This window comes from Lytechinus pictus, chromosome 12 (assembly GCF_037042905.1).
Source record: "Lytechinus pictus isolate F3 Inbred chromosome 12, Lp3.0, whole genome shotgun sequence".
Lineage (NCBI taxonomy): Eukaryota > Metazoa > Echinodermata > Echinoidea > Temnopleuroida > Toxopneustidae > Lytechinus > Lytechinus pictus.
Genome location: NC_087256.1, coordinates 9,665,621 through 9,676,791, shown reverse-complemented (window position 1 = coordinate 9,676,791; position 11,171 = coordinate 9,665,621). Strand labels below are relative to the sequence as shown.

The following is an 11,171-nucleotide window of genomic DNA, read 5'->3' as shown; positions in this document are numbered from 1 at the left end:
ATCATGCCACCCCTTTTTAAAAATCCTGGATCCTGTACCACCCCGAAAGTTTCAACTCTGGATCCGCGCCTGCCTAATATATAGTAGCCTAAAAATAACAATACAAATAATAGTAATATATGATGATGGTAATAATGATAGCAATTAATAATAATATCAAAAATTATTAATAATAATAAATTAATAATAAACTGGTGCATATCCAGTATTCTGCACCCTGTGGGCCCACCAAAACCGCGTGCGCGAGCAACATAGCTCACGTGCAAAAAATCCTTCTTTTATGAAGCTGAATAGGCCTACCTTTATTTTAAAAACATTTTTAAACAGAATTATAGAAATCATAATTTCGGAAATATTGAAATTACATTAAAATTACACAAAGATATATTTTGAAACATTTATCAAAGTAAATAATTATAATTACTGCCTTAGAAAGATTTGATAAATATGGAACCAAAAGGCGGCTCTCCTATCGTTTCGGCCAAATTTGAACCAGTCATTTGGATCTGGCGGGCCCGATCGACTAGCGGTTTTGTACTGGCGGTACTAATCAGCTAGCCGTTTTGGACCGCCGGTTTCCGGGCTAATTCGCCAATGACACCGGCCTGCGCCGCTCGCGCTTGCGCTTGCACGCGATAAAAATATGCGCATGCGACGTACGTGCGCTTTGCACATACGTTCCGCTGGATTGATTGCTGTCCACTTAGCTTGGCACTGACTTGGACTTACCGCAGAATTGCTCAAATTATATAGGTTAGTAATTTTAATATTGATTAAAAGTTTGTTTGGTTATAATTATTTGTTATGATTTAGATGTAGAGCTATCATATTGGTCTCATTTTGTAATTGATAGGAAAATCTGATGAAGTTAAATTATGCTCCTTCTTCATGGTCATGTCCTTGGACCTTGCTTCCAACACAATTTCTTACACCTGGGACTGGGCTTGGATTCGGGACGAAGTCGGAGGCACATGACGTGCATGTGCAGGGAGGGAACCCCGTCGGATCGCGGTCGCGAGCCGTGTTGACGTGGTCGTGGTCCGAACGGTGAGTACCGGGGGGGGGGGGGGGGGGCACTCACATAATTATTGGTGGTACGCAGTCAGACCGCAGTTCCCTATGCTAAAAAAGTAATGAGCAAAAAGACCAGATTCATCCAAATCATCTCGTGGCTGAATCCTCCTCCGGCTCCGGCCTCCTTGCAAAATCTTGTTGTGATTCGTGAGATTTTCTTACTTTCTCTAAGAATTTACCTGTTTTAACAAATAAATTATTATTGCACTATCAGGCATCAGATAGAGTGAGTAACTTGTTAGATGTTATTCTCTCATATTGGTCATTTATTTTGTATAGGGGCCTACAATATTTTGATAAATAAGTAAATTTCTGGCCTGAAAATGTGCCTCAAAACTGAATTTTCTTCCTCTGTTTTCTTTTGCAAATTGTGCATAACTTTTTATTTTGAGCCTCAATGATATCACCATAAAGCTGAACTTCTGGGCTGGGCCTGTTGCATGAAATGGTCTTTCGTAGAACCGTTCTACGTAAGAACGAGATATCGCTCAACTGTTACAAATTAAAGCCGATACCACTCATTCAATGAACAAGGTTATGAAATAACCTTGTTCTCAGTTATATCTCCATGTGTGGCAAAATAAGGATGGCAATGTTTGGCTAATTTTCTCTTTTTCTTTGGGACAAATGCTTGATTTTTTTACACTGACAGTTTTCATTACACCTATTCGTCATACAACTTGGCCCTTAAGTAAATTTGATTCTTTAAATTATTTTTTTCTTAAAGTTGAATTAAGAAGACGATTCCAAATATTGAGATATTTACATTAATAGCAACCTTACAACCCCCCAAACACTTATAGGTGATACGACCCCCCATTTTCTTTTTTCAAAATAGTGAATTTGAACGATTTATCCCTACCCATTTTCCCTGAGTTCGCTCCTGCAATGCCTACCGAGACGGGTGTTCTTTGAGTGTGACGTCACCGGGGGGTATTCGGTCCCGGTGTAGTAAACAAGGCAGTGCCGTTTTGTGTACTATGCACGTACTCCTTCATATGGAATAACTGCAGTTGAAGTTGTATCTGCGAGCCATAGAACTTGCAAAGAGGAAATGATTAAAATATTTGTGGCCGTACTATTATTCCAAATATGTGAATTCCCTCAGAATGATACCATAGACCCTAAAGGAATAATTTCAAGGAGAATAATATGAAATTTGATCGAGATCTTCTCACCAGTCGATAACGTAGCAGACGTGTTATTATGACATATTTATCCGCGTGTGACGCGGCTCTTGCAAAAAAACACAGTTGGTTGCGGAATTGCTTTGTGCCGACCGGCCGCCCGCTCCGGCGCAGCTAGCTGTCGAGCTACCGTACCGTTCTTGTTGTCTTCAACCATAGAGATGTATACTAATTACTATATATCTTTCTGTCTTCAACTCACTTCCGAATTGCGTTTGTATGTGTGACGGTGACCCCTAGCGTAATTAAATATAGAAAACAGCTCAGAAGGCCGAGAAAGAATACTATACGTTTGGTTCAAGATTGTTCTGTGGAATGAGCTATGAGTGGAAATGATCCAGAGGATATAAAAGTGGAGTCAAAGACAAAAGAAAAGAAGAAAAAACGCCAGGGGATCGCTGCACGGCCATGAACTAAGTCGACATACCAGACCATAACAGTACACTCAATGCCTGGGTGTTGTGTGTACTAGTATTATGCGTTCAGCGCGCGCTGAGCTAACCGCCGGAATTACTTTCCAGCTACTCACTTGATTGAACATCGTGATAAAATAAATGAGAAATAGTGAAAATATCATTCAATAACTCACTGTTTGCTATCTTACATCATGATTGAAGAGTTCATGGTGGTTATTCATACTGTTTTTTATACAGGGAAAGTAAAGATTTGTACATATCAGTCCTATTTGTTTGATTTGAGTTGCTTTGAAAAAAAATTGTAAAATATCTTTCTCTCTCTGCATAGCATTTCTGTATGACATTCAGGCACCTCTTATACTAAATTCTCCCCGGTGACGTCACACTCCGAGTGACTTTTCTGTACACTCGTCTCTCGAGCTCTGACAGGTGGCTAATTTCATAGACTTTCAAAGCAAAATATCGAGAAGGCAGAGGATTATTGTGACATGCTATGTGTTTGAACAACTTATATATACTATATATTGTATGTAGAACCTATATTTATGGAAACTCACCCCCTTCTTAATTCAACTTTAATTAAAAACAGATAAAAAATGATAATTTTCTTGCCATATTATTTTCCACCAATAGAGGGCGTACACAAAAATATGCCAAAAATTAAAGTTTTTGAGCGCTCTAGTAAATACAAAAATTATTCCCAAGTTACTAATGAAAAATAAATTGCAACTGTATGGAAATTAGTAATTTTGGTCACAAAAGTGATATTTTAATCATTTTTTAAAGTGTGTGCTCTGTACAGCATTGGCATGCCATAGTCCAACCTGTAGATTCCCCACAGGCAGGGTGGTTGCAGTGTGGTTGCAGTGAACAAGTGGGCGATTCAAACACATGACCTGAAAGAATGATTCTTCTTCTTTACAATGATACCAAAATCATGAAGTTCGATGCACAATTAGAGCAGCAATGACCGAATGAAAAATTGTGTTTTGGTCCTCATCAAGCTCATTAAATATGCAAAACATCTCAAGTCATGAATATCACTTGGATGAAAGAAGCCACTTTCTTGGGACCTGCCATCTGACTGTACAGGGACGTGCCGCTTTGATGACCCCCCTTTTCAGACCTAATTTTCAGTTCTCTAGATAGAGTAAAGTGCCCAAATATCGGACACTTATATCTAGTCTTACTCTTAGCCTTAGGCATAATTGGACCAAAACAAAAATACAATCAATAAATTATTGATTCAATGATTGAATCATTGAATCAACATGATCAAATAAAAATTTATTTCCGTAGTACAAATGTAATGACTAATGAATGTTGAATATTAATGTCATAAAAAATAGAATCGAAAATAATATGGTAATCAGAAATTTAGGAAAGAGTTCCATACATGTATGCACCCCCCACCAAAAATAACAAAAGATTGTTGCGACTTCCGGTTCGTTCACTTCAGATTTTTTAATCATTTTTTTTACTGTTGCTTACCTTAGTTGGGACTCAAACTCACCTCGTTTTATCTGCAGTCAAGACCTCTTCCTGCTATGCTAGCGAGAAGCGCTGATACCCGAAGGGGTATTTTAGCGATTATCAGCCGATAGATCGACTAGTCTAGATTCACAGACCCTTTACTGACTAAATAAATCGATGTCTATGGACATTTACACGCACTAGATCCTGCTTGAAATTTGACGGAATAAAGCCATATTTTGGTATGTATTTTCACTCCCCCCTCATATATGTTCTATATTAGGGATAGATATATTATTCTGAACCTTATCCATGTTTTTATTTTCAATTTTAGTGGGGGGTGCATATGGAACTCTTACCGAAATGAATTGAATCTTGTTTTTTGCCAAAAATCGGACACAGTTTTCAAGTATCGGACACAACGAGTTAAGAGATCATGGAGATGTGCGCCTGATTGTGGCCTGTACTGTTTCCAGAATGCAGAAGAAGACGAACAGACATTGCTCATTTACAACAAATAATAGGCCTACTTTTGTAACTTGCTGCCTTTTGCCGAAGTTCGGCAGAATTATAAGCATAGGCATGCCATGTGGTTTAACGCTGTACCGGCCGACGCGACTTCAAATTCAAACTCAAAGTTCCTGCAAATTCTGCATAATCGTGAAATTATTGAAAATGGGGAAACCAAAATTTCACTTCTTTGCACAGACCGGGGGGGGGGGGGGGGGGGGCTGATTCAGCACCCCCTGGTGATCTTGGCTGTCAATCATGCGAACGAAAATTGGAAGTGCTTTACCCAAGGCATAGTCTACAAAACAAACGTGTATAAGATCAAATTCTGCAAAAATTATCATTTTTTAATCAATCATGCTAATTTATGCTAAAATCAAAAGTTTGCTCTAATTGACTGAATAATGCCCCTAATGCTAAGTTTGGTTCACAGACTCTTTTATAGGAATCTAAACATATGTACTTTATAAAAATTATTTATTTTCTGATGTATTTTACTGTTTTCTAAGTTCCTTATGTATTTCTTTGTTTTTTGACTTTTGAAATTTGGCTGAAAACTCTATTTGCATTGGATTTGTACACAAACTTCATGTTTTTGAGCAATTTTAGTTCTGCTTGCACAAAGTTAAAGAAGTGTTGCATAACTTCAGAATTGCATACACAGGAGTCAAAATTTTGGTCTCAAAAGTTGCGTGTGACGCGAAAGTAAAAAGTCAGCAAGCGATGCGGTCAAAAAATTTTGCGCTGCGGATTTATCGCGAGCCCCCCAGTCTCCAGTCTAAAAATAATTTGATTTTAACAGATAAAGAAAAAACTGAAAATTTGATCAAATTCGTATAAGGAATTTCAACAAAGTTATGCACGTGATGCAAATCTCTAAAATGCCATAACTTAATTCTATTGATATGCATCATGTGCATTCTGTGCATTTCTTTATGAATATTCAATGAGCAAACTGATGTCATATCCCAACTTGTTCTTTTGTAGTTTATATGGCCTATATGAAATTATGTTTATTCAAATTTTTCCCCCCAAGAAGTAAAAAAGTTGGATTGACAGCTACTAATTGCTGCAATTTATTTTATCATAAGGGAGACATATCCAACCAGGCTATTTGCTGATGATTGCATGGTTTACACTAACCCAGAGAGCTCCCGCCCGCGCAGCGGGCGGGAGCCCAGAAGCTTACCGTGTATTTTACCATTGTCACCGGACTAGGGTGATTTATGGTCTAAATATTTCTCCAAATGAATTGTGAAAACGGAAAGTATACAATTACCACGATTATATGGATGAAGTTCTAACGAGTGGCAGATTCCTGACATCTGGGCACAGTCTGGAACCTCAAAAAAACGAAAAGTTCTCTCCTTCTACCCAGTCTCGATCGGCCATTTTGTTACGATTTTTAACAAAAATGGCCGATCGAGACGGGGTAGAAGGAGAGAACTTTTCATTTTTTTGAGGTTCCAGACTGTGCCCAGATGTCAGGAATCTGCCACTCGTTAGACCTTCATCCATATAATCGTGGTAATTGTATACTTTCTGTTTTCACAATTCATTTGGAGAAATATTTAGACCATAAATCACCCTAGTCCGGTGACAATGGTAAAATACACGGTAAGCTTCTGGGCTCCCGCCCGCTGTGCGGGCGGGAGCTCTCTGGGTTAGGTTTACACCAACATCAAGACAGAGGAAGATGCTATTCGTCTCAAAACCAGACAGATGAGCTGACAGAAACTGCAAAATCTTCCCACGCTGTGTAATACAAAGGGCTCGACCCTTGACTCGCTTTGTGATGACGTAGCCCATAAATGAGCTGCATTATGATGCGCCGTTTGTAGAAAGATTTATAGAAAAAATTATAAACACAGTAAATAATAATTATTTATATAAAAATTGCATTTTTTGGTTCTAAATAATGATTATTATTATTGTTATATTACATGATAGTAATTATTTAGAAACAAAACGTTGGTACCTTCTTCATTGAATGAGTGCCTGTGTGGTGATATAAGGTTGGCAATTTTTGGCTTTTGATTTAAAACGTTGAGACTGAACTTTACCAGAACAAGTTCCAGTCGCTTGGTGGCCATGAAATGCACATATTGACAGGAAATGTGATATTGTTTAGGAAACATGATCATGAGGAAAGATTCAACAAATTGTAGACTGGACACTTCAGCCAATTTTTTACACTTATGCACACAACTTGCTGAAGTGTCCAGTATTCCCCATGTACCGGTGGTGTCTTTGTTTGTATACGCCCATCCTACGGGACGTATATATATCACGCTTGGTGTCCGTCTGTTAACTTTTCTTTTTAAACTCGATAACTTCAGTTTAACTTAACCTACATGTAGGCTCATACAATTTGGCGTGTATGGTACTAGCATGGATCTCAGGAGCCTATTGATTTTAAGGTCACAGGGACATGTTTTCATCACCCTTTTGAAGTCTTTGTAAACATGATAACTTTATGTTTAACTTAACCTAGGCTCATATAATTTTGTGTGTATGATACTAGCATGGATTCCAGGGAGCCTATTGATTTTGAGGTCAAAAGTTCAAAGGTCAAGGTCACAGTGACATGTTTCCATCACCCTTCTGAAGTCCTTGTAAACTGGATAACTTTATGTTCAACTTAACCTAGGCTCATATAATTTTGTGTGTATGATACTAGCATGGATCTCAGGAAGCCTATTGATTATGAGGTCAAAAGTTCAAAGGTCAAGGTCACAGTTACATGTTTTCATCTTACTCTTTGTAGCCCTTGTATACATGATAACTTCAGTTTAACTTAACCTAGGCTCATATAATTTGGGTTGTATGATACTAGCATGGATCCCTGGAAGCCTTTTGACTTTGAGGTCAAAAGGTCAAAGGTCAATGTCACAGTAACATGTTTTCATCTTACCCTTCTGAAGTCCTTGTAAACGCGATAGCTTTAGTTTAACTTAAGCTATGCTTATACATGTATAATTTGGTGTGTATGATACTGGCATGGATCCCAGGAAGCCTATTCATTTTGAGATCAAAAGGTCAAAGGTCAAGTCGCCACCTTTCACTTTTCTTGCTTGACCAAAAACTCAATTTTTCGCGTTACAGGCGGGCATATCATGTGCTTGCCCTAGCGACACTTGTTTAGAATTTGAGAAATATAAAAGCCAAGAAGGTTAAGAGACCGGTCTGTAAATGAATGTGATATATTCAAAGAATTTTTTATAGTAAATTTTTTGTGTCCTGGAGACTTGCATAGAATTTACACAGGTGGGATTATTCACAATATTGACGGGTCAGCTGGACATGGCATGAGTTTCCCTTTTTACATTGCTGTCCATTTCCTGTGCTTATTCTTGCTCTTGGAGCATTATTTCTGTCCGTTGACCATATTCCAAGCATATTTTCCTCTGCTTGTAATCGTTAACCAAACTGAATGAAATTAATAACTGTGATAGTTTGAAATGCAAAGAAATGAGACAGAGACAATCATTGCTTTTGCAGTGTGCTTCATATTCAAAGTGACAAATGAAAAATAATTATGAATAAAATGCAGTGTACATGTACCTGTGTTATTTCAAGATTATAGTTTAACCCAATTTGGCAGTCAAAAGTTTTATTGAGTTCTTTCTCTCTCTCTCTCTCTCTCTTGAGGCAGAATATAAAACTCTGTTTGGATCTGTATTTGTAGTAAGTTTTCAGCTCATATTTGCACAAAATGACAAATGTAGATTGTCACTGATTGTCTCTGTCTTCTTTGCTTTGTCATGACAGGTCCTTGGTCAAGATTTATGTGTGACTGAGAATCAACACTCTCACCATGGGCCTGTTGACAGACACTCGAACCCAAGCTGTCCTGTCTCGTATTATCCTGGCTGTCCATAAGCCTCTGGAGGTGATTCTTTATATCGCCGGTGTGGCTTCTTTGCTTGCATTGGCATTCACCCCTCTTAATGATAAGACTTACTTCTCTGAAAATGCTCTGTTACCAGGCCTGGTGGAGAGGAAGTACCTAATTGATCATAGCATCAAGGATTATGCCAAGGAACTGACCCGACTTGGAGCTGTAGATAATGGTAAAGGGCCTATCCCTGAAGAATGGGTGAAAGCTCAGTTTATGGACCTGGGTTTAGATGTGTATTCACAAAACTTTACTGTACAGCACCCGTTCATCACTAAAACAAATGGAACCAGAGGAACTGGAGGTGTCACTGGAACCAATGTGTATGCAATTCTTCGAGCCCCAAGGATTGCAGGTACTGAAGCTATAGTCATCACAGTACCCTATCGTAATAAAGAGGCTGAAGCAGGCAGGTCAAGGACTCACCATGGGATTGGCCTGATGTTGTCATTAGCAAGCTTCTTCAGCAAGAACACATTTTGGTCAAAGGACATTGTCTTTGTGGTTGTGGACAAAGAAGAGGTTGGGATGCAAGCCTGGTTATCAGGCTACCATGATATCCCGTCAGAGTATCTCCAAATAAGTCTAATGCTCGGACGTAGTGGCTCTATCATTGCAGCCATCAATTTAGAACTTGGTTCTGAATTTACTGATCACATTGACTTGAAGATTGAAGGTTTAAATGGACAGTTGCCCAACCTGGATCTCTTCAACCTGGCTGTTAGACTATGTCGTTTAGAGAGGGTCCCTGTAACATTCCAGAATAGAGCTGACCCTCCCGAAAGACTGGTTCTCAAGTGGGCGGGACTAAAGCATTCAGCCACAACAATGCTTCTCAACATGGCTAAGCAAGCTAGTGGAAAGCCAAGTGGAATCCATGGTCTGTTTGTGCGCTACCACATAGAAGCCCTGACTCTCCAGGCTCATCCTGCAAAGCGTGGGTTGGGAGTAGAAGCAGTTGGACGTGTCATGGAGGGAGTTGTTCGCAGTGTCAATAATCTGCTGGAGCGGTTTCACCAGTCTTTCTTCTTTTACGTCCTCCCCAGCTGTGAAAGATATGTTTCAATTGGCCTGTACATGATTCCGTTTGGACTTTTGTTGGTTGTGCCCACACTGCGTGCGATGGCCCTTTGGCTTCTTGCAGTTCAACCCATTGAACAGATTACCACTTCAGATGAAAAAGATCAAGATGAGAAAGAGGACATTGATAAAAAAGCAAAAGAGCAAGAAGGTCGTCCCTTTGGTCAAGTAATGCCTCTCATAATAGGTGCGCACATCATGGGAGCCATACTGTTTGTAAGTCCACAATACCTCGTCAGTGAGCACATCAAAGCGTTCAATGTCAGCCCACAAGGTGCCATTGCTATTGGATTTGCAGCGTTCTTTGTTGGCTCATCATCACTTCCCATTTTCGGTCGGAGGAGTAATTTTCAAACAAATGAGCAACTGCCTTCGGACTGGCAGCTCTTAAAGTGTCTGACACTCATTTGGTACACTGTGACTCTGTTGGCAGTGTCCATGTTCAACTTTTCTCTCGCTTTCTTTGTTGCTGTGCCAACGATTCCCATTGTGGTCCTTGTCCGACCTGTAGAACGTGTAATCTTGAAAATGATTCAGGGGTTTCTTCTTCTGTTGATATCCCCCCTATCTTTGATATATTCCTTTATAACTCTTAATCATGGCTATTTTCATTCTAGGGATGCTATGATAGACATTCTTAACCAGGGATTTTACAAGACTGTAGAGTCCTTTTTTGAAGGTGTGGTCAATGCTTACTTGTTTGGCAACAAAACATTTGCTTTGATAACACTTGTTTGGTTTCCCATCTGGTTTCTCTTTTGGGTAGTACTCTTTAGGAAAGCAAGTAGTTCAACGATTTCTAAATGATTTGTGTCAATAGTTATCTGTATAAAGCATGTGGAAATAAGAATCTAAATAATTTGCTGTCCTAAATACATGTATGAGTTTGTACATTCACTGATGACACATACACTTTAATCTGCCGGAGTAAAATATTTTGGGACCAAAAAATGTTGTTGATAATGCAACATTGCACTCCAGTCGGAAAAACAAATTGCTTTGACATACGCGATTCTTTGACCTCCATTGTTTTAAAAGTTGAATTTAAAAGCAGAGTCTAGTGTAGGGGAAGGCGGGGTAAGTTGTGACACTTTGCATTTTGCATGTTAGAATTGATATGACTAATAATATTGTAGAAATAAGTACCTTTCCTTTAAATTTGATTCTTGGGAAATATTTTTCACCTATATATAACCTTCTACCCTCACACTGAAATTCATTGTGACCTTTGAAAAAACAATGTCAAATGGCTCAACTTGCCCCATATGTGGGGTAAGTTGTGCCACCTTCTGGGGTAAGTTGAGCCACAAAAACTATGTACAAAATGTATGCGGGAAGAAGCAGCATGTCAATTTTTTATTTCAAGCCTTTTCACTTGCTAATTCTCTGTAAATACTAACATCCTCTAAAGTAAAAGAACTCATGTGACTTTACACCTTTCTGCCTGCATATCAATGGCTTTTAAAGTTTTTTTTAAATTTTTCATTCTTATTACCATAAGAATTACCATGGCTCAACTTGCCCCATGTTGGC

The 11,171-nt window shown here is 38.9% G+C and overlaps 1 protein-coding gene across 1 annotated transcript; it reads left to right on the top strand.

The window, feature by feature from the left end:
• Window positions 1–668: 668 nt before the first annotated feature.
• Window positions 669–11,171, top strand: LOC129273500 (glycosylphosphatidylinositol anchor attachment 1 protein-like). The gene is made up of 2 exons (XM_054910540.2): window positions 669–753; window positions 8,432–11,171. The coding sequence occupies exon 2, from the start codon at window positions 8,478–8,480 to the stop codon at window positions 10,443–10,445; it is 1,968 nt and encodes a 655-aa protein (XP_054766515.2). The 5' UTR covers window positions 669–753; window positions 8,432–8,477; the 3' UTR covers window positions 10,446–11,171.

Bases quoted from the DNA above. Each gene is read 5' to 3' on its own strand.
- LOC129273500 (XM_054910540.2), top strand. From the start codon at position 8,478: ATGGGCCTGTTGACAGACACTCGAACCCAAGCTGTCCTGTCTCGTATT.